At 43.3% G+C, this 23,590-nt stretch overlaps 3 protein-coding genes across 3 annotated transcripts in view; 2 read left to right on the top strand and 1 right to left on the bottom strand.

Annotated features, from left to right (window-relative positions):
- The window catches only part of CSUI_006525 (glutamic acid-rich protein), a 14,738-nt gene extending 1,633 nt beyond the window's left edge, over positions 1-13,105 (top strand). Inside the window, exons 3-6 of the mRNA XM_068066681.1 lie at positions 179-346; positions 1,270-10,373; positions 11,169-11,384; positions 12,160-13,105. Coding sequence (XP_067921346.1) covers positions 179-346; positions 1,270-3,981 — 2,880 coding nt within the window. The 3' untranslated portion in view covers positions 3,982-10,373; positions 11,169-11,384; positions 12,160-13,105. The remainder of the gene's footprint in view (positions 1-178; positions 347-1,269; positions 10,374-11,168; positions 11,385-12,159) is intronic.
- Positions 13,106-13,891: 786 nt separating this feature from the next.
- Positions 13,892-14,453, top strand: CSUI_006524 (uncharacterized protein). The gene has a single exon (XM_068066680.1). The coding sequence runs from the start codon at positions 14,136-14,138 to the stop codon at positions 14,235-14,237; it is 102 nt and encodes a 33-aa protein (XP_067921345.1). The 5' UTR covers positions 13,892-14,135; the 3' UTR covers positions 14,238-14,453.
- Positions 14,454-15,429: 976 nt separating this feature from the next.
- CSUI_006523 (uncharacterized protein) lies at positions 15,430-23,581 on the bottom strand. The gene is made up of 5 exons (XM_068066679.1): positions 20,784-23,581; positions 20,209-20,485; positions 18,991-19,279; positions 18,374-18,702; positions 15,430-17,458 (listed from the first exon to the last, which is right to left on the bottom strand). The coding sequence occupies exons 1-5, from the start codon at positions 23,495-23,497 to the stop codon at positions 16,631-16,633; spliced, it is 4,437 nt and encodes a 1,478-aa protein (XP_067921344.1). The 5' UTR covers positions 23,498-23,581; the 3' UTR covers positions 15,430-16,630.
- Between the last annotated feature and the right edge of the window lie 9 nt (positions 23,582-23,590).

Below are 23,590 nucleotides of genomic sequence, written 5' to 3'. Positions count from 1 at the left end.
TATGGAGGTGTATTCTATCAATCTACCTCTCCTAAACCGATCATGTGATAAAGCGAGGAAGATGTCTATATACATAATGTGAATGTATACACTAGGACAGACGAAGATGAAGTGCATGAAATCTGTCTCCTTTCTCGAGCTGTTTCTTTCTTTCTTTCTTTTGCTGTCTTTTCATCAGATGGATATCCATTCCTCTTCACTTTCCTCTTCTTCTTCTTCTTTCCACGAAGGAGAGAAAGAGAAAAGCGCTTCCCTGAGAACGATGATTGAGAAGATGAGTCGAGACACGCAGACTGCCTTAGCTCAGAAAGATCAAGAATTGCAAGATTTGAAAAAGAAACACGAGGTGAAGTCGTCTCTCGCTCTTCCTTCTCTTCTTCTTTTCTCTCTCTTTCTACGAATAGAGCGTTGCATGTATGATAGCAGCAAAAGAGAGAAGGAAGAATGACAGGAGATAGAGAAGAGTAGGTATCATCACGGGTCTCTCAAACAAGACATATCTAGACATACTAGTTGGCTGTCTCCGTCTGTACATACACCCGAGATCGAAGTGAAGGAATGGAGAGATCAACTGCCTACATGAGTGTGATGATGTAGACATGACAGCGAAAAAGCCAAGAGGGAAAAGTGTGCATTTCTTTCGTTCCCTTTCTTCTTCGAGGTAGCTCAGTGTTTAGATATCTCTTCAGTCGTTCTTCGCTTCTTTCGTTTAGCGGTGTGAATGAGTGACGGAGAAAAAAAGTGATAGGTGTGACTGGCTGTTGACCGTTTCACTTGTGGCATTTCGTTAGACTAGAGAAAAGGATAGGCAGGACAAGGCTTCCACGAAGGCTCACTGGCGACCTGTACATTCCTCATAGTACACCCTAGAGACACAGAGATCGCTAGAGAGATAGATAGATTAAAGAGAGGTAGATAGATAGATTACAGATAGATAGATTGATTGAAGATAGATAGATAGATAGATACGTCTGTACATCTTACATCATCACCTATGCATGCATGCCTGCTTCACTTCTTTGGTCTATCTTTGATTTATCTATCCATCTATCTTCAATCTATTTATCTGTCTTTACTCGATCTACCTAGCTTTGCTCTATCTGTCTATCTATTTCTCTGTCTTTGATCTATCCATCTATCCTTATGTCTTTCTATCAGTAGTCTATAGTCTATCGATGCGTGTAGGAGAAGACAGGAATCTGCTTCGCACTGTTCGAGAAAAGGTGCTTTTTCTTTTTGTCTTTTCTTTTCTTCTTTCTTCTATGATAGGATTTACTTCAGCTGTTGGATTTTTTATCTCGTCAAGTACCTGAATGTTTACAGTACCTCTGCAGTCTCGATGATCTCCCGTGTAGGTACACTCGAGAATACCGTCAACTCATCGCTGCAACTACTGATATGCCTCTTCCTTCTTCTTCTTCTTCCTCTCCTTCTTCGTCTCTTCAACAAGGTAAAACTGAAGAATCCTCAGGTGTATGTACACCCCAGCAAGTCAATCCAGTTTTCTCGTCTTCACATCCCTCTTCTTCTATTTCGACTTCGCGTCGGTCTTCACGAGAAGATCTCCCTTCTTCTTCTTTTGCTATGGATTCTTCGTCTTTGCCCTCCCCTTTTTCTTCTTCTACTCAAGATCGCCGCTCTTCAAACCTTCCTCATTCTGTACAGATGGTCAAAGAAGAAAAAGACACCTATCATGACGTTACAAGGGAGAAGATGAATCTTGATAAAGAACATAAAGAAGAGGAGCATCGAGAAAAGGATGAGGAAGAAGAAGAAGAAGCGTCTCATGGACTGTCCGAGTCCTTCGAAGGAGAAAGAATGAAAGGTGTGTATTTTGCGAGGATGAAAGAAGAGAAAGAAGGCGAAAGAGAAGAAAAGGAAGATGCTGATATCTCTCACACTCGAGTGATGTCTCGGGGAGAAGAGAATCTCACATTGATAGGTAGACCTATTCTTCCTGAATCCGGTCACCCCGGCGTGTCTACAGAAAGCCGTCGACCTGGCGTAGCGAAAAGAAGGACAGAAGAAGAAGAGAAAGAAGAAGAAGAAGATTTCTCTCCCATGCGTTCGAAGACAGATGAGAAGCAAGAAAGGAGAGAAGGTTTAGCGACTTATAAGAAGACCTACGATGAAGAAAAGATAAGATCCCACGAAGAAGAAGAAGAAGAAAATGAGGTGAATTACCTCAGTGCTATTCGAACTCGTCGAAGTGAAGAAGAAGAAGAGATGAAGAAAAGAAGTCTGTTTGATAAGCATGGGGGAGAGACTTCTTATTACTATGAAGATAGTGTTGCAGGAAGCGCTTCTTACAGGAGAAATAACAAAGAAGAAGAAGAAGGGAGATCTAAAGAAGATACATCAGAGAGCGAGAAGGAAAGACAGCAGGCACATGTCAAAGAAGTAAATGAGAGAGACAAGAAAAAAGAAGAAGAAGAAAGACAAGAAGGTGGCGCAAAGAGAGGTGTCTATGATCAAGAGAAAGAAGAGATGGGAGGAGGCAATACACCTCAGGCACTTACAAAGGTTGACGCAGTAGAAGAAGACAATCGACAAGGATTGCTAGGAGGACGTTTACGTCGGTTCTTCTGGGGCGATCGAAGTTGTTCTCAAGAGAAAGTATCGAGATTAAACAAAGCTAAGAAAGAGAAAGAAGAAGAGGAACTTCAGAAGAAGAGAGACGAAAGGATGAAGATCTCTTCTTCATCTGAAGTCGCCGGCATTTCTTTTAACTCTTCATCTTCTTCTCATACAGGAAGAAAAGATCAGCAAGCAGAAGAAGAAGAGAAACGTCATGCAGATCTTCCACCTGTACAGTCAGTTTCTTCTTCTCCCCCTCCATATCATGTAAATGTCTCTTCTTCTTCTTTTGGTGAAGATGACTATCCTTCTCACTCTCAGCTGCTACCCCATGAAGAGAAGATGTCTTCGACAGGAGTTGAGAGAGGAGCCGACGCTTCCAGTGTGAATGATAGGTTCGAGAAGAACCGAAGAGGCGAAGACACCTCACAGCCCCTATCTTGTGAAATACAAGAAAAAGAAGATGAAGTGATGAGGAAGAGAATAGAAGAAATGGAATCGTACAGTCTTTCCTTTGAGAAATCTCCTTCTCTTCTCGACAATCGATTCTTATACGATAGCCACAACAGCAGCGATACACGGGGAGTCGTTAGTAAGAAGGGCGTAAGTAGAGGTGAGATTATAGAGAATAAGACGTCAGTCTCTCCTTCAGAATACAAGCAATCTACTCAGGGCGATGAGTTTGTTTATAGTATGGAGAAGGAAAGAGAAAAACAAGAAAGCTCCGTCCACCCGAGGAATTCTTCTCACACTTCTCTCAATCATTCGCAGGTCGATGCCTTACCAGCATCGTCGATTGCTGAGGTTAGGGCTAGGAATAGTCAGGCGGCTGGTAGTGATGGTGATGGGAGTAGCCAGCATATAGGAGAAGAAGCATCGATAGTCTCGATGTTACCAGAAGATCAAGGTCTTCTCACAACAAGAGGAGTCATGCACGATGGAATGCCACAGGGGGGTGTATATACACCTGAAGAATCGGTGAATACGACGATGACAACGAATGGATTTCATTCTAGTAAGAACATGATGGAAGATAAGAATGGTGAAAGAAGCGAAGAAAGACCAGTGGAGGGAGAAATCCTCAGTCAAGATCCTACGAATAGGAATCACTATCATACACGTGAAACTTCTTCTCAGTCGTTATCTTCTTCTTCTCCGGCTTCTTCCTCGGATCCGTCTGCTACCTCATTTACCATGTCTTACGAAGATTATTGTAGAATGTTAGAGCAAGTCGATGAATCGAAGCTCAGTCCCGATCAGCTGGCTGAATGGAGGGCTTATCGCATGCAGTGCGATCAATATTTTTCTTTCTATCTTCATCAACAGCAATCTTCACAGGCATATGCACCAGCGGACTCCTATCCTTCTAACACCACGAACTATCCCTATCACTTTTCTTCATAAACAAAAGGAGAAACGGAGTGTACGTTTTCTCTTGAGAGAATCTTCGTCCAAAATCGACTGAGTGAAGAGGTTCAAACGAGGTGTCACGACAAGCTCGATAGACTTGAGGGGTGCTAGGAGGAGAGAATAGAAGCAAAAGGACCCCGCAAGAAAGAGAGACCATAACGTGGCGTGAAGATGAAGCACAAACTCTTGCATTTCATTGTAATAAAGAAAAGCCCGCTGGACAGCTTCTCTTCTGTCTTGCTTTTCGTGGGTGTTGAGGAAGTGAGACAGCCGAAGTCTTCTGTGGTGTTCTTCTCACTTTTTCTGCTTGCAAACCAAAATCGAGAGGAGAGTTGTGGAGGAAAACAACCTCAAGTTGCTGGTAGGCATGGAGCATTTGAAGCGAAGTTTCAGGGTGATACGAAGTCTCCCGGTTCTACTCTATACCTTGCATGTACATGTGTGTTTACGCTTCCATGAGGTGTATGTACACTCCGTCCGTGAGGTGTATGTACACTACGGCCGTGAGGTGTATATACACTCTTGTACACGTTAGCAGGGCTGTTTCCTTACCGTCACTCGTGTTCCTTTCTTCTAGCATCAAAAGCATATCTACGTACATACGTGGCGGTCACCTGTATCTCGATCTGTTCGTCTAACTAAGGTCTGTGTGTCCTTGTGTCTATCTGTATGCATGGTGATGTTGGTGCGGAAGAACAGGGACCTTTTTCACCCCTTTCTTCCGTCTGTCTCATTTTTTCTCCTTCTCCGAATCATCATTCTTCCTTTCAACGTCGTCTTTCTGTCGTGATTTCTCTTCCGTCTCAAAGTAAAGGGATTTCTCAAGTGTCTTTTTGAAAAGCGATGTGCTACTGCTTGCAACAACTTAAGTGGATGCTCCGATCGTCCCATTGAAGGCCAACCACAGATCAAAACAGAACGTTTTTCTTTCTCACAAAGAAGTTCAGTTCTTATCTGGCGTCGTCTCCTTTGTGTCTCTCTCTGCTTAGAGGCCTGAGAGATTCTTCTCTTTTTACAAGTGATGGAAGAAAGCGATTGAATGCAGGAAAAAAGATAGATCTTTAAGAGAAAATCAGTCGCCTGGGGTCCCCTTTCCTTCAGTTGTCTTTTCTTCTGTTTTCTCTCCAGAGTTTTACCGGAGATCAGATTTGGGAGAGACGTGCGGCTGGATATTCGAACTTTTCCAGACGGTAAATCTGTATACTCTCTTGAAATACCTTTGAAATAGTTTTCTGAAGATTCTTTCAGAATACGGCGTGGTAAAGATCGTCTTTCTCTGATCAGACTTGCTATCTTCCTTCGCAGGGAGGAGTTTCTTACTTTATAAGAAAGAGAGAGCGTAGCAGACGAAAACGAAGAGACCTAACAGATCACGGCAAACACAAAGAAACAGCTAGTCGAAAGAGAGAGAAGAAGGCAGGGCTGAAAAGAGTCGAACAGGAGGAGATTAAGAGAGCGAGGATGCGGAGGGGAGAACTGAATAGCCTTTCCAGAAAAGCAAGAAAACACTGGGTGATCTGACTTCAGCACCCAGAAGGGCAGATCAATTTCTGATCTTTCTTCCTACAATTGTCTAGAAATCTCTTTCCTACTTCCCCAAGATGCAAAAACAGTTATGGTAATGATGACTGAGGAGGGAGCTGTGCTCTTCTCCCTCTTTCAACTGTCTCCAGCATCCTCTTCTACTTCCAAAACAGGAAGATAGATTTCATGGGAGAGAAACCTAAGCATCATAGATGGTGAGGAAGATCAAGAAAAAAGAAGAGACCAATCCCCCTCGTCAAGGAGTTTGGACGAAAGAGAAGACAAAAGGAGAAAGACGTTGATCAGGAGTAATAGGTACGGACTCTCTTCAAGTGCAGGGGATAGGTAGCTAGATAGCTAGGCATAGAGAAACAGACAGGCGTGAAGATAGATTGGGTATAGACAGGTAGGCAGATGATGAGGTTGAGTTTTGAGTGAATACCGCGGGGGTCGATCGGACGGTCTCCTTCCCCGGTCATCTGCTTCCGTTCTCCTGTCTCTTGATCTTTTTGGTTTCTCTTTTGACCGCGACGATCATTCAGCCAGTCTCTCCCCCCTCTTCTCTTCCCCATGCCGTTGAGCGGTGGATCAAGAAGCCAGGGGCAGAGTGAAAGCAGAGCATCTACCATCATAAGATTCACTCACTATCTTCAGTGATTGAGTGAGTGTGTGACGGGGTGTATCTACACTTCATCATCATCCTCTATCCTTCCTCTCTTCTCCTCGGTCTATGGGTTGACTTCCGTCTCCGGATGGACGTTTTAGTTGATATTTTTTGCTTCGTCTTTGAATTCTCATTCTTACGTCATCCTGGCGATGTCTTGTGAGATACAAACACAAGTTTTATGAAGAAAAGGTTTTCTCTTTCCAAGAGAAAGAAGCTGGTTTACCTACAATTGTGTGAGGTCTAGAGAACTCCTACTTGGGGTGTATGTACACCTGAAACCATAGAGGGGAGGGAGGGCCTGCGACTATTACCTTTGGTCCAAGTCGGTTTTTGTGGAGTTTTAGGTCATTGATTCTTCATCATTCAATCCCTCTTCTCTCCTTGTTCTCTTTCCTACGGGGCTTGTTTCCTTTCGCACTGACAGACACACAGGTTATAAACAGTTGATGCTATGTACTATGCCGGTGATGATATATCTATATACTTAGGAGAGTTAAGACTGGATGCGATCGATCTTCAATCATTAGGAAGTTCTTTGGAAGCCAGGAGAAGAAAACATCTCGCGTGTTCATAGCTAGACAGATACAGAAGTGATCGAGTGTCAGTGGCTGGAATTCCTCTACCTGCAGTGGCAAGCTAAACAAGCAAGACATCCGCCCAGCAAGACCAAGCTCATCTTCACGCGACAGAGAGCCAGAGACACGAGAGAACCTAGGAGACTCCTTTGCATGCAGTCCAGCGGAGACGGAAGGCAAGATGATGAAAGCGTACTTTTTATCGTTTCTTCCTCTCTTTCTTTCCTCTTTCTTGCTTGTCCTTGTCTGTGTGTTCGACGAGAATGTCGGCAGTCTGTCCTTGTTCTCGACTTCTCTTGTTTCTGTTGAAGCAGCTCGGTCAAATCTCTTTCAGTCTATGAAAATCAAAGCGACCAAGAAAGATGAAGATGCCGAAGAGCTAGTTAACGATGACGCATCGCGCACATCGACATCGACAATATCTCCAGAAGAGAAATCTCACAAGTCACTAAGATCGTTTGGGTCAGCTTTCCGTCCATCGGCGATTCAGAAGAAATCCATCCAAGAAGCTCTTGGCGACGAAGAGCTGCCGTCTCACCAACATCAGAGAAGCTCTGCTGCAGCTTCTCTTTTTGATCGTAAGAAAGTCGATCTTTTCAAGAAAAGCAATCCTCCTGCAAGTTCTTCTCGCCGTCTTTCATCTCCTTCCCCGTCTACTGCTCGCTCATCGCGATCCTCTTCGGCGCCGTCCCCATCATCTCCCCTCCCGGCGAGAAAAGAAGAGAAACAACCGCAACAGACAGAAGCCCCTCCTGCGAAACAAGCGGATACCCCTGTGCGCCAAGGAACTTCACACCAGCCACTACTCCATCACGATATTGTGACGGAAGACGTCAGTGAAGATGAGGTCGAGGAATTTATCTCAGAAGATCAAACCGATGAAGAGATAGACACCACTCCTCCTTCTATTCCTTCTTCATCTGAAAAGCCTACTCTTCAGCAGCCTTCCTCCTCCTCTTCTTCTTCTCCGCCTTTTCTTCGACCACCCCAGGAGCATTACGACGAAGAAGAGCAGACCGTTGATACTACCGTGGAGTCAGAGGATGAAGATGCAGTGCAACAGGCGTTATCCGTGGAGCATCATCAGAAGCTCTTCTCTCCAGGTGATGAGGGTTCGCCTTTTGTTCCTTCTTTCTCTTCGACAGGAGGTCATGCTGCATTAAGCTCGGTGTCTTCCTCTCCTTATCTCCACGGAGGTGTGTACATGCCGTCTCCCTATTCCCCCTATATGGACTACCACCACTACCCTGCATATCCTTCTGTCTATCCTTCCTCCTCTTATTCACATCACACGAGTTCTTCGTCATCTAAGAGAAAAGATAGAACAGCATCATCATCATCGGCATCCTCCTCCTCAACCACCACGCCTTCTCCCTCCTCTTCTTCCCTACCGACTGTCGTAGTGACTGAGGAAGAAGGTGATGTGGAAGGGGAGGAGGTGGAGGAGAAGAAAAACGAGGGGGGTCTTCGCGAGCTCAAGGAGAAGAAAAACGTCGCTGGGGATGAAGAAGACAATCTTGAGTGTGACTGTGAAGACTGCGAGAAGAGAAGACAGGAAAGAAAAGAAGGAGACGAAGAAGATCTTCCTCCATGTGAATGTGAGAAGTGCCTAGAGAAGCGAAAGAGACGAGGAGAAGAAGGACAGGAGGCGAGAAGTGCAGGTCGAGAAGAAGGAGAACTGGTAGACGGAGAGGAGGAAGAAGACGAGGAAGACGAAGTAGAACAAGGCCAGAAAAAGGAGACAGAAAAGGTAGAAACAGAGGAAGAAGGACACCAACAACAAAACCTTCAAAAGAATGAAATCGTAGGCGGAGAAGAAGAGACCCCCCAACAGCCAATCTTCTTTACAGGCGATGATGAAGAAAGAGAAGAAACGGCTGCATCACCACAACTGCCCTCAAAGGGATCAGAAGTCTCTCCTAAACAGTCTTCGGCTTATATTCGGGGAACGTCTTCTTTTGTCTCTTCTCTTTTCCTCTCCTTCTCTCTAGCCTCATCTGTTATCATTCTAGACTTCTTCGCTTCTTTCTAGTCTCTTCATTTCATGAAAGAAAGAAAGAAAGGGAGGAGGAAGAAGAAGAAGAGGAGGAGGAAGAATCTCCCGTCGATTTTTTACTCTCGTTCCCCTCTTCATTCCGTTGACGAGTTTTGCATCTATCTCTCTCCATCCATCGATTTAATATAAGCAATACACACAGATCATACATACATTGTGCCTCTGTATCATACATGTTGTATGATGTCTGTACATCTGCAGATATGATGTATTTGTATCTCTTCTCTTGAGCCGTGCTATTCTTATGATCCACTCGGTCAAAGCAGGTGTGTAATCTACAGAAGAGCTTCACATCTCCGTCGTTTTTCTTCATCTCTCTACATCTGTATCTATGTATATACATGGATCCAGCGTATATACGGAGATAGAGACCTACGAGTGTTGGTTTGGTCTTTCTAGAGACAATTGAACAGCGTGCGCGTGCTGTGTATCGACAGTATCGATGCTGCCGGCGGCGATGATCGATTGTATCGATGAGGCGCCGATGTTTTTAAGAGAGAGAGAGACTGGAATAGGCGAAAAGAACTGAAAGAGAAGTCTCTCCTACTACGACTTCTCCCCTTTCTTCTTCTCTCCTCTCTCCTGCGACTGTTTTCCATCCGTCTACTCATCAGTAGTTATCGTAAGGTTGACTTCTCACCTTACACTTCCATCGCGTGCCCTCACCCCTCCATCCATCCATCTTTCTTTCTTTCTTCGCAAAACGACGAAGAGAAGAAAAGGAAGAGGAGACTATGTCACCAATACTGGAACTCTGATCAAAATGTATCTTCCTTCTCTTAAGTAAATCACATATTTAGCTGACACTGCCTTCTCTTTCCTCACCTTTCTTTTTTATCTACGGAGATTTCAAAAGATACACACATCCCCCCACACCTACCTATATATATACGCATACATGTATACATTCCTTCTCTCTGTCTCTCTCTACACATATATGGGTATATCCTGGGGTGTATGTACACCTCCATGGTACTCCACTCCCGTCTACACACGACCAGGAGCTCGCCTTTTTGAGAGTTTGTTGAGTTCACGTTTATGATTTACTTGAAATTTGAACGAACCGATCTTTCTTTCTTTGTTTCTCCCTATCTTCCTTCTTTCTTCTTCCGCGGCCTGTCTTCTGACTTGGTGGGATGTCTCAAGTATGAAGTGCCTCTCTCTGAAGACAAGGAATTGATGGACGCAAAAGAACAAACGAACGAGAGAGACGAGACGGCCCCGGGTTCAAAGAAAGCAGGGACACTTCCAAAAGAAGAAGTAGAAAATCTCAACATTTCTTTCCTCATAGAGTGAAAGCAGAAGAAGAGGGTGTGGATAAATTTGTCTCGTCTTTTTCTCCTTCTCTTCTCGTTCGTTTCTTCTATCTTCTTCTGTCGTATCTCTCCTTTCTTTCTTTTCTTTTTCTTCCTCGGAGCCTTGAATCAAGATGTGTTCACGAGGTGGTCTTGTTTGGCATTTGAAGGAAGTGACACTTCAATACAGCCCGACGGGCAATTCAAGTCAAGGCCTGCGTTTCTATTTTGTACATCTCCTTCATCGATGGAAAGAAAGAAATCCACAAGTAAACAGAGACCCACACACACACTCTCAGGCCACTTCACTCTCTCTCCGTCTCTCTCAGATAGAGATGTTCAGCACGACCACCAGTCTATGCTGAACGTTCATGTATATACTCCGTGTCTCTCACTCTAATATGTATAGACAGATATAAATATATATATATGTATGCCAGTATCTGCAGCTTGTTTATGTATGTATATATCTGTGTTTGTGTATGTTTCTGCCCACGTAGATATCGCAGTGAGACAAATAGTATACATATATATATATAATACATGTGTATTTCGATGTAGATAGATGAATTCGTACTATTTGTCTCACTGGAGTCTGTACGTATATGTATAGTTATGTATGTATGGCAGAACACCTTTGTATACGTTTTTTCCGTGTCTCCGTAAATCTCCATCCATATAGACACATACACACCTCTATCTACCCATATATGAAGATCGGCCTCTCCTCACCTGGAGGGCTGGACCTGAAGAGGAGGGACGGGCTTCTGTATGGTCTGCTACGGTTCTCGAGTGCCTGTATATCTTCACATGTCTATCTATATCTATCTATATATATCTAGGTATACACAGTGCTTCTATGTATGATAGAGATACACAAGGTATCTGCCTGGCGACAGTTGAACGTACACCTGCGCTTCAGAAAGAGCATACATCTTGCATCAATCTGTATGCTTCTCTATCTATCCATATACATTTGTATATCTGTATATACACGTGTGTATCTTCGTTGAGAGTGAGATGGTAGCACGTGCTTGTATCTTACCTTTCTTTCTTTCTTTCAGGTGGAGGTGAACACAGTAGAGAATAAGTATGAAGCCCCGAAAGCGATCTTCCGTTATCTCGGAAATACAGCTGACACTCGATGTGAAGTTTCGATGAAGGATTTGTCTCCTAGCCAGATTGAGCAGGTTCTTGATCTCCATCGAAACTCGAAAGGAGACAATCGATTCCTCAAGCACGGGGGACCGCGGACGTGGACTGAGAGAAGGAGTATACAAGTAAGCCAACGAACGTCAGAACAGAGAGACAGAGGCACATGCAGATATACCTGCGGCCATGGATATATACATTGGTAGATTCAAACTGAGTCATATACGTACTGCACATAGTATAGAGAGTGATACAGACATTCCTGGGTACGACGATGATGGGGGTGGTGCCTCGCGCGGGCGTGTATAGTGAGTGAGATGTATGATGTGGGGTGTATGCATTTCCATCTATCTGCTTTTCTTCAGGTGTCAAAAACAAGTCATGTATATACATGTAATTGAGTAGATCTCATACTTCTCTATACAGATAGAGACATACACAGACGTATGTATACATACACACTCATAGATGCTCGAGAGACGCCTCATAGCCAACAACACACAGACAGACAGATAGACAGACAGCACAGACACACAGAGCTGCACCTGTATCTGAGGGAGACTTCTCTTCATACTCATCTCTTCAAATATATCCACTTATATATATATATATGTACGTGGATAGAAAGTCTAATACGTTTTCCTATGTTGGGTTTATCGTGTTGGTGGATAAGACTACGTAGTCCAAGAGATTTTCTTCAGTGTCCTCGGTCATCTTACAGCCTGCTAGATACGTGAACTTCCTACTACTGTATAAGGAGGACGTACATGTACACATATGTATATCTGTCTCTGTATATAGATATATGTGTGTATCATACTACATGTCGTATATGTGTACATAGATAGGTATGGGTATGTGTATGTCTATGTGATTTATGTTGGGTGTGTTGTATGTCTCTAGGGATTATGGAGGCCGAGCTTGCCATCTCAGTTGATAGCCTTACGGTGGTTTCAACGTAAGCGTCCACCTATGAGATTGCCCAAGTATTCTCCGCTGTCTCTGTCTCTGTCGATACAATCGATACGAGGCTATGGACGGTGGGGGAGTGAGAGAGACTTCCCAAAAGGCTGGGACCAACTCCACCTCAAAAACATACTAGGCCTTCCCTTCTTAGATCAAGTTGTCACACCACAACAGGGTGAATCGAAGAAAGGTGAAGGGAGGCAGGAAGGAAAGAAAAGAACAGATGAAGAAGAAGAAGACGATTCTTATGGTAGAAGAAGACGAGAAGAAAAAGAAGAGGAGAAACTAGTCGAGGAAGAAAACAGGAGATGAAGAAGAAAAAGATTTCAAGCTCTGAAGAGAGAATAATCATATGCGCTGGAGAGGACAAGAAAGGCTTCACAAAGCGGACGGATTTTCGAGAGAGAGAGAGAGACAGAGACAGAGAGACAGGGGAGTCAAACAAGCGAAAGAGGCGAAGTGTTTTGTTGGTCGTCTTCTACTCATCTCTCTCGGCGTTCTCTTATACTCTCTCTCTCTGTGTGTGTGTTTCTCTCGAACTCTCTCATTCTTGCTCTCTCGCTCGTGTTTTCTCTCGTCTTCTATCTCTCTGGCTCTCTCTCTCTCTCAGATCGGTATATGAACGTAGTAGATATACCTCTCTAGCTCTGTCTATATCTAAACTGAAGTGACTGCCTCTTACAGTCCTTTCTGTATGTGGGGTTGATAGGGGCGAGCAGGATGAAGGAAATATGGTTATCTTTCGTGAGAAAGATTCTTTGTGTTTTCTTACCGAGGTGTCCGAGGACCTTCTGTAGTTGAAGTGTATGTACACTCGACATGACCACCACCACTCACGTGTTCGTTCTTCTATCGATGCCCGGCTGTCTTTTCTTTCAAGAGACAATGGGCTTCTTCCCATTGTTTCTTCTTCCGTTTTGGGGATTTCAAATGACCGATGGACAGAGAAGAAGTTCGATCAAACACTTCGTTCGTAAAAGCTTTTAGAAAGGATGTTTTCTTGAAGAAAAAGAGCAAGTTCATTCTCCCTCTCAAACATGCCCTGCTTTCCTTCCTTGTCTTAACACGCCTAGCGTCACATGTTTGTCTTCAGTTCTCCCTCCATCTACTGAATGCTGCTATCGCTTCCTTTCTTATAGTCTATTTAGTAGAGTATCTATCTAGATATCTTTAATCTATTTACCTTTAGTCTATCTATCGATCTATTAGCTTGAAGTCGAGATATGCCGTAGCTTCAGCGACACTGAGATGAGCCAACTCTAAAATAGTAATAGTGCACTTCCTTGAAACATACACACCTCTCCCTCTCTAGGTCTGTTTATGAATAGACTCAAGATATATAGATGAATTACAGATAGGCAGATGGAATCAAAGTAGAAAAGAAGATACCCTCCAGATAGGTTCAAGGTAGATAGATAAATAAATAGATAGATAGATAAATAGATAGATAGATTAACGATAGATAGATAGATAGATAGATTCAAGCGAGATAGATACGTTCCAGGTAGGTGTCGTCTCATCAGAGATATGGAGAGGGTCTACGGCGGCGATTTGCTGAGTGTGTAGTTAATCCAATCTTCTTTCTTCTCTCCTCCTCTTTTTACGGGCCATGGCTTTCATTTGGTTCGTCAGCCACCTTTGTATCAATACACGTAAATTAGGAGAAGCTCGAAGAAGCAGTCGATATCCATGAGTTCTACAAACGACTTCTCCCGTACTCTCAAGGGAGGGTAAGTATCTTTTCTCAATACTGAGATTCTGAGAAGAAGACCGAACCTCCGTTTCTCCTTCCCCCTATATCTATCTGTCTCTAGTCTCTCTAATCTATGTAACTGTCTTTAATCTATCTATCTTCGGTCTCTCTAGCTTTAATCTCTCTCTCCCTCTATCTTTAGTCTATCAATAACCGATATATGTTTACTATTCTAGGAGGAATGATCTTTTTCATCATCTTGTTGGCTCTTCAAATCTTCAGCACGGCGTGGGAGAGAGTTCGTCTCTCCCCACCTTTCTAATATCTTCTCTCAATACTCACGTACGTATCTATATATATACGTGTATATAGCATATAATACCGGCGTGATTGTCTACATGTATATTCACTGTATCCATATACATGTATATAATTACACCGGTGTTTTCCCTCATATATGCATGCATACGTACGGGAGGGGTGAGGTGTGAAAGAGAAGTTTTCTCTCAAACCTAGAAAGACTGGCATTGTTTTCCCCAAGCTTTGAGATATCTATCGCTTTCGTATCTTTTGTATCTTCAAGAATCATCACGCCATGAACACCCCAGAGATCACAGTCTCCCTATATATAACCTTCACAATTACGGCTATTACTGTCTTTACTACTCATATCCCGGAGCGAAGTAAGGAGGCGCGAGAGGCGGATTGCTCTTGCCGTACCCCCGGGGGAATATACTAAAGCCGGGGGACTACCAACAGTCCGAGAAAGCATCGACTGGGCTTCGCAGGCGATCTTTCTGTACAGCAGTGGCCTCTGCATTTTTCTTATCACCTATAGTTGAATAGAGGAAGATCGAAGCAAACGCGTACTCTAGACATAGATGGATAGATAGCTTCAAGATAGGTAGACAGATAGATTCAGACAGATGTGTACCTTGGGAGACTTCGAGTGTTCGGAAGAGTAGAGAAGAAGAATGAGAAGAGACACGTGTGTCTACAGACCAGATGGACCGTATCGATGGTTCCTCCGGGCTGCCGACCTTTTCTAATCTCCTTCACGTGATAGAGGGAAGAAGATGACAAAGATCATCTCGATTTTCTTCTCAAAGACGGCAGAAGCGGATACGAAGAAGGACCCCGTGTATGTGATGATGGATGGGTTAGAGAAAGGAAAGCTATCGTCACTTCAACACGTATGCTATCCATTCTTTCTCTATCACCTGGAGACACTTCAGTTCTTTCCCAAAATGGCAACTCATTTTACAACCTGTTAATCAAACAAATAAATCATCGACCTGTCTCTCTCATGGGCTCATCGATCTCCTAGGAACGAGACCTTTCAGCCACCTCGGGAAGACACACACTCCATCCCCATACGGGACATCTATCCTCCGTTGTTCTTCTTTCTTTCTCTTTCGTTATTCGTCGAGAAGCGCTGTAGAGCCGTAACTGGCGACAAATAAAAGAAAGCATTTTTAGCTCCTGCCGAAGTTGAAATTTTGACCAAGAAAGAATGTACACCTTTGAATCACCACCCTCTCCTCCTTCCCTCTGACACCAAGCCAGCAACAAAAGAAGAAGAGGGAGACTCGTTTTCTTCTTCTTCTTCCTCTTCATCGAAAAAAGAAAACCCATTCTCATCTTCTCGCATCGGTCACATGAGAAGAGAACAAACAACGGAGAGATCCTCTCTACAAAGAGGGAGTGAAAAATGGGCGGTGCGAGACACAGCCGGCCAGTGAGCGAAGATATCAAAAAAGTAGAGGAACGGTGCTCTTGACAAGATTCAGACAGACTCCCCCCATATGCAAAAAGAAGACTTGGCGAACAGAAACTCGGAAAAGAAAGAAAACGCCTACATCAACAATCTTCTCATTATACGTTTAAGAAGCCAGCTTTTTGCTAGGTCTCCTAGGTGTACGTACACCTTGTTTGTCATAGGGTCACGGGATGGTGATGATGATGATGAAGCGGTTGTGGACATACACCCGACTAAATGCCGTGTGTTTTGAGGTGTACATACACCTGACATCGTAAACCATCTGAATCAGACGATGGTCTTCTCCGTCAACACTTTTCTATACAACAAAAATACAGAGATATGTATGTCTTTGAAGAAAGAGAAATCCTTCTGTCTTGATTTCTACAGAAGAAAAAAGACGAGAGGACAGAAGCTCTCTGTCTCTCTCTCTATCTCTCCCCCTATACACGAATTGTTTAAGATGAGAAACAATTCTCCCATAGAGAAAGAAGTTTTAAAAGAAAGAAGTTTTCTTCACTTCCCTCTCTTTTTGGCACGACAAACAAAGAGAGAGAGAAAGACAAACCAAAGCCTTCTTTATTCCTTTCTTCTCTTTTCAAGAAAAAAGCTGGAAGAAAGAAAGAAAGAAAGAAACGACAAGAGAAACGAAGAAGGCCGGGGAGAAGGAGAAGAATCCTATTGACAAGAGAACAAAGAAAAACATATCACCCCTGTAATCCTGTGGTTCATCATATAAATATATCTATCTACATACGTACACCTCTCTCTCGATGTATATCTATATACATGTCGATGCACGTATGTACAACATACACGCGTCCCCCTCATAGACATCTTGTGAAGGACTGTATACACATATCGATACATGTATACAGAAGCACACATACACATATAAACGTACATGTATATGTATATAGACTACCTAATTTTTGAGCGTGCATGTGTCTGTTCTTTTATGAAGATGTCGATGGCGGGAGGTGAGGAGAAGAAGAAGAAGAAGAGTGAAGTTTCGATCGGAGTTTTCGGAAGTATGAAATACATTGGGTTAAGAGCTTTTCATCCGATTGAGCTGCCTGTATCATCTTAGTCGTGATACCGAGAGTTCTTTCTATGTCCGCCTCTTCATCTTTTTCTTCGCCCTTCTCCCCTCTCTTCTTCTCCATTTCATAGATAGTTCCCCTAAAGAAGACTTCTTCTTCTTCTTCACTGTCATCCTCGATCTCCTCTCGTTGTTCCTCTTCTTTCTTAGTTTCTTCATCTTTCTTTCCCAGTGAGTAGACCAAAGAAAGACGACCCTCCTGTTTCTTTAACTCTCCATGCAAAATCTCTAAAGCTCGATGTGTATGCCGAAGCTGTACCTCGCACGCCTTCTCTAAGACACTTGCAATTCTCTCTTCTTTCTCTGCTAAAGAGAGAGAGAAAGAAGAGACGAGTGGAGACGTGTCTCTTCTTTCCTGTGTCGAGTCTTTCATCCGCTCTTCTTCCCTCTTCTCTTTCTTCAAGTGAGAAGAAGAAGAAGAAGCGTGAGAGAGAGAGGAGTCTTCGTGGGCGTAGGCGTTGTGCCGAGAGAGAAGCTCTCTCATACATTGGTAGGGAATTCGATCAAAGCCTCCGATAGGCCCACCTTCATGAAGGATCAGACCGCCATAGCCATAGGTGCGAGAATAGAAAACATCCTTCTTACACACAATCCCCACGACTCTTCTCTCTCTATCTATCATCTTCTTCTTCTTATTCTTATTCTTCTCATTCTCACCACTCGGGGGGGAAGCGAGCAACACCTGCAGACACAAGGCAAATGCACAGACAAACAGAAAAGGCAAAGACAAGCACGACGAGACATACACCACAATGACATCGAGCCATATAGACAGACATGATGCATGTGTGAATAGATTAAAGATAGATGGATTAAAGATAGATTAAAGAAATATAGATTAAAGATAGATAGATTGAAGATAGATTGAGGATAGATTAGAGATAGATTAAGGATAGAGGCACTAGTGTGAGAGAGGAGGGAGAGTAGAGTAGATGGAGGAGATGTAGAGAAGGAGTGAGGAGAACGGGGGGGGGGCCATGCCATCTACCTCGTTTCGTATCTTTCCCGAGAAGTCTAGATACTCACAAAAGAAAAAGACCAAGAGAAGAGCAAAAAGAAGAACAGGAAGAAGAAGAAGAAGACTTCTCAAGATAAGACCTGTACCTCTCTAGCTGCCTGTAGTCAAACAAAAGGACGAGAAACACCCCTTCCAAGAGTTACCTATCTACCTATCTACATCTATGTCTATCTATCTCATTACATGTCTATGCAGACATTCACGACGACATATACCTACACAGTACCTGCTACCGTGTGCCGAGAGAGAGAAAGAGAACAAAAGAAGACAGAGACAGAGACGAGATACGAGAAACAGAAAAAGGCGAATTCTACTACCTCTACTTCTCCATGCCCGAAGAAGTCTCCCACCACACAGAAGCCACAGGAAATAGAGGGATCCGGACATTCCTATCCTCAGTCTATCTATCTTCAATCTAACTATCTATCATCAATCTATCTATGTTTGAGCTATCTGTATATCTATCTTCGATCTGTCTATCTATCTGTCTTTGACCTATCTATCTCTCTATCTCTGTGTATCGACGAAGAAGAGAAGAATCAACATATGGATGATAGCGTAGATAGGTAGATGATTTACCTCTTCAAAATGGACTGAATCTAATCTCGGTAAAGAGATACTTTCCTCTTCTTCATTCTCCTCTGTCTTCATTCTCTGAGTCCTCTTATAATCTTCGTTGTCTTCGTCTTCTTCTATTGAGATAGGACAGTCCCTCTCCTCTTCTTCTTCACTTGCAAAAGAAGAAGGAGACTGAGAAGATGTCTTCTGGCGACGAAAGAGAGGATGAAAACACATAGATCTCCCATCCTTCTCGATTATAACGCGATCTGTCGGTAACATCCATTCCGGTAAGAAACGCTGAGCTTCTTCTTCTGTGAAAATGCCGTCGGCCTTCAAAGCTGAACCTCCTACACACACGAAAGAAAGAAACAGAGAGACAGACAGACGGACAAGGAATGAAAAGAAAGAAAGAGTGAGAAAGAAAGAGCGAGAAAGAGCCTCACTTCAGCTTTTCTTGTAAAGACAAGGGTATACTGTGATATGACTATACATATTCATACATATTCATACAGAGAAGCCTTTCTTCCTGTTGTGGGCAGACAGATCGATCCTATATATACAGAAAGGAAGAAAGAGAAAGAAAAGAAGAGAAAAAGAGAGAGAAATGACAGGATACAGAGAGACTCTCTGCTTACCAGAGATCGTAGAGGCGAAAGGAAGAGGAAAGGTGCTCTTAAGTGTCTTCGGCTCATCCCCGTCTGCATCATCATCATCTTCTTCACCCTCTTGGGTTTCATCTCCTTTTTCTCCTTTCTCTTTCTCTTCTTCCTTTTCCTGTCTTTCTTTGGAAGACGTGGGCTTTCCTTTTCTAAGAAAGAAGACTGGGCCCCATGGATTGTGTGGATCTATCACACCAAATCGATGGAGTGTATGTACACTGTTCAGCTGTCCTTGATTCACAAGGATTCTCTTCACCTTCTCCTTCTTCAAGCAACACACACAAACAAAGAAAAAACATAAGTCGAAAGAAAGAAAGAAAGAGGGATGAGATGAGATGAGGCGATTTCACCCAGAATAGAGAAGAGACATATGGCATATAAAGAATACCGAGAATACATACATCTACACATATAGATATGGCTATATATATGCATGTATATAGAAAGATCTGCATACTAGAAAGCAGAGGGGAGACCTATTAGCTGCTGTAATAGATATCTAGTAAGATGATCGACATATTCATCCATCCGTATATAGGTGTATGTACATGACGCATAGAAGGTAGTTGTAATTTTAATTGCGTGTCTCATATCAGTCTCTCAAGACCAAGTTGTGTTTTGGACTTTCTTTCTCCTTCTCGCTACATTCCTCTTTCTTACGTTCACGGAGAAAGTATCTCTCGATCTCTCTCTTTCTCTTTGCGTGTTTTGACTGTATCTCTAAGAGAATAATGAAGAGACTCATAGAAGAGGTCAGAAGAAAGACTCCACGACGACACACACGTCACTCAGCAGACTCGACACTTGACAAGAAAGAAAGACATATGTATGTATACATACATGTATCTATCTCTTTCTTTCTCTCTTTCCATTCATTCATTGGTCCTGTCTCTCATCTTCTTCTTTTCTCTTTGCCATCTTGCCTTTCTCTGGGATAGACTTCTCCCCCTACTTTTCGTTATCATCATTATCAGCAAGAAAGAAGAAGAAGAAGAGGAAGAAGAAGAAAAATCTACCATAGTGCCTATCTCGCAACCCTGCATGAGGAAATCATCGAGAAGAATAATATGAAAGGACAAGACGACAAGCCATTCTCACACACAAATATGAAGGAAGACATAGTCTTTTCTTCTCCTTTCTTTTCTTCTCTTTCATTCATTCAATTCTTCTCTCCATGGGCTTTTCTCTTCTTACCTGAAATGAGGAAACTGCCATATCAGGAGAGCCAGGAGTTTCACTCCTCGTCGTCGTGTGGGGAGGAGCGAGAGGGTTGGGACGACTAGGGAGGTGGTGGGGAGGCAGGTGAGTCTTGTCACTATGAAGATTATAAAGGTGACGATGAAGATGAGGAGGATAAAGGAGATGATGAGGATGATGATGAGTGTCGGTCGTTGCTGTTCTCCTGTGAGAAGTCCCACCCCAGGTAAAACTTTCCTCATGTGCTGCATGCACTACAGACATATCTGAATTCCTTAACAGCCACAAGAGCAAGAGCAACAGCAACAGCCAAAAGAATCAAGAGATCGGATAGACCACAAATCGATACATACATAGAAGGAGTGAAGATCGATAAAGAGATTAAAGATAGATAGAATAAAGATAGATAGATTAAAGATAGATAGATAAATAGATTTAGGATAGATAGATAGATAGGAGGTAGGTGGAGAACAATAGATAGATAGGAGAAAGAGAATGTGCCTTATGGTATAGGAGGTGGAGACTACTTTTTTATGAGTGAAGAAGAGGGTGTGAGGTGAGGGGGATCTTACCATGTGTATTGGTGAAGTCCGACATTGAAATCATATGAGACAGGTGAGACCGCTATGTTCTCTCCTATATCACTTAAGCCTTTACTATAAAGAACACTCAACGCTTCCTTCACATTTTTCTCTTGCTCTCTCTTCTCCATCATCTTCACTATGGGATCTCTTTTCTTTTCTTTCTTCTTTTTCTCCTCCTTCTCTCCGTGAATTTCCGCTTCAGCATATTCCTTCGCCTGTTGTTCCTTGGACTGTGTAGGTCTGGATGGCTGGTAGTTCCCCTGCTGCGATATGAGAGAAGAGATGCGATGAATGAAGTTTTCGAGAGGTCGCCGCTTCATATGGGTGAGATACTCCCCAGCTTCCCAATGAGCTTCTGTGAAGTAAAGAGAGTTTCGATCGTGTCCTTTCGTTATACAATAAGGAAGTAAGGGGAAGAAAGTTCTTCGATGTTCTCGAATATAAGCCGATCTCTCATGGAGTGTCCATGTCTTATGCGGAAATCTCTTGGTTAAGAGGGTGAGTTCTTTAGAGAAGAAATCACGAAGTATCTGTCGTTGTAGTCGTCGTTCTTGAACTAAAAGAAAAGCAGAAAGCTCATTTATCGTACAAGGTCGGTGAGGAGGAGAAGACGAAGAAGAAAGACGGATTGTGGAGTTGGAAGATGAAGATGAGGAGAAATGAGGATGAAGATCCTGGCTAGAAGAGGTACTTTCGGTTGAGAGAGGAATCTGGCAAGAGGTCTGAAAAGTTGTGTTGGGTAAGAGATCTCTCGTTGACAGAATCATGGATCGAGGAATACGAATGAAAGGAAGTTGAGAGATCGAAGAAAAAGAAAGAGAAAGAGGAATCTGAGAAACAAGGTCCTCTGGAAGTTGTTCTTTAAAGAGACAAGAAAGTTGGAGTTGACGTAAACGTTCAAGATCAGGTGTATGTACACCTGAAGATGACGGTATATCATGTTGAGGAGATGTATGATGAACGGATTGACTCTCAGGTGTATGTACACTTGGTCCCATCATCATATCATGCCCAGAAGAAGAAGAGAAAGCATGAGACGATCGTGTCTCTGTTAAAGGACCTTGACGACCACGCTGCTGATCTACGTCCCTCTCATCTTCTCCGGCTTTGGAATCTGAGAGAAAGATCGTTTCTTTCAGAGCTTTTTCCTGTTTGGCTCGTAGAAGACCTTTCTCTTTCTCATCGAGACCCTGCTGGTAAACCAAGGGCATCCACGGAATGATACCTTCCTCATCCAGATAAAAAGAAGAAGACGACGAAGACGAAGAGAAAGAAGAAGAAGAGACAACTTGGGCAGTATCTCTATGATGAAAGGATGGAGAACTTACATCATTGGAGACGTCAGAATCACTATTCTTTCTAAGGTGAAGAAGAGAGTCTTCATAGTCTTTCTCTTCTTTCAAAGAAGGAGACACAGATCGGCATGACGTCTCACTAGATAGGCCTTCCCTTTGTGAGTCTTCGGTCGGTCTTCGAACGAAATCCTCTGCTTGTTCTGATCTTCTCTCTCCTTCCCCAGAAAGAAGGCCCTGCAAATGGTCCTGTCGCCGTTGTAATCCAAGCGATTCTTCTTCTTCTTGATCTTGTTCTTCTCTTCTTTCCTTTCTTCGTTTCTCTCCTCTTCTTGAACCTCGAGTGACGGCAGGAGCAGGAGGCAAAGAAGAAGAAGATGAAGAAGAAGAAAAGAACAATGCAGAGAGTCGATGAAAGGGGCTCGAGAAGAATGAAATCACAGGCAAAACCGTTGAAGTTTCGACATCTGTCAACCACAGAATCCATAGAAAGAAGAGGAAGAGAAAGCAAGAGGCCGTCATCATTCTCGATCGTCTTTTCTCCTGTTCACTTTCTTCTTCCTCGGCGAGATATCTTCTTCTTCTTTCTTGTTCTTCTCTTTCTCTTTCTTGCTGTAGAAGAGATTGCATCCTCTCTTCTTCTTCTTTTCCTAAGGCATGCAAAGCTTCCGCAACTGCCTCACGACCCCCAGGAAAGAGGGCATAGACATGCTCTCGAGGATCACAGCTCGTCAGAAGATGAGAAGGTAGAAGAAGAAACGAAGAAGAGGTCTTTATACACTTCTTCTTCTCCTCTTTCTTCTCTTCCTCATAAGTAGAAGAAAGACAACTCCCGTTCCTCTTTTCTTCACAACTCATCTTTTCTGAAAAGGAAGAACGTCGTGTTTCATGACAAGCTACTGAAGGAGGCATACCTACAGCATCATAGGAAGAAGACCGATCTGCTTCATGAGGGGGATCGTAGATTTTCTCCTTGACTGTGGATTCCGTTACAGAAGATCTCCTCGTCATGATCGACATGACGAGGTGATGATCGTCATCGCAAGAGGTAGAAACCGAATCTAGCTCAGAATCTCTTGTAGTTCTGAAGGAAGAAGGAGACGCATGAAAAGATGAAGAAGAAGAGGAAGAGGAAGAAGTACTAGATGTCGGCGGTGGATGATGGTCGTCTGTAGTCATCGTGTTGTGTTGATAGACGGTGGGCATAGGCCAAAAGAGAGAAGAAGAGGGAGAAGAAGAAGAGAAAGATGAGGGAGAAGGCGAAGAAGAACGTCGGGAGAGTTCGGATAGAGAAGAGAGAGATGAAGACGAAGAAGAGAAGGACAAAGAAGAGAAAGAGGTAGAAGGGACTGACGTAGAGTGTTCTTGATGAGAAGAAAGAAGAGCAGCTTTCTTTGAACGTGTGACCATAGAATGGGAAGATGGTGGAGGAGGTCTTATGAATGATGAAGAGCGAGAAGAAGGTGAACAAGATGGATGATGAGAAGGACGAGGAGAAGAAGA

This window comes from Cystoisospora suis (assembly GCF_002600585.1).
Source record: "Cystoisospora suis strain Wien I chromosome Unknown contig_3312, whole genome shotgun sequence".
Taxonomy (NCBI): Eukaryota; Apicomplexa; class Conoidasida; order Eucoccidiorida; family Sarcocystidae; genus Cystoisospora; species Cystoisospora suis.
The sequence above is the reverse complement of the archived record's forward strand: the minus strand, read 5'-3'. Positions and strand labels throughout refer to the sequence as shown.

Coding starts and splice junctions, on each gene's coding strand:
- CSUI_006524 (XM_068066680.1), top strand. CDS start 14,136: ATGTTTACTATTCTAGGAGGAATGATCTTTTTCATCATCTTGTTGGCT.
- CSUI_006523 (XM_068066679.1), bottom strand. CDS start 23,497: ATGGTCACACGTTCAAAGAAAGCTGCTCTTCTTTCTTCTCATCAAGAA. Junction 19,280..20,208: donor TGGCAGTTTCCTCATTTCAG/GTAAGAAGAGAA, acceptor TGTTGCTTGAAG/AAGGAGAAGGTGAAGAGAAT. Junction 18,703..18,990: donor TTTCGCCTCTACGATCTCTG/GTAAGCAGAGAG, acceptor TCGTGTGTGTAG/GAGGTTCAGCTTTGAAGGCC.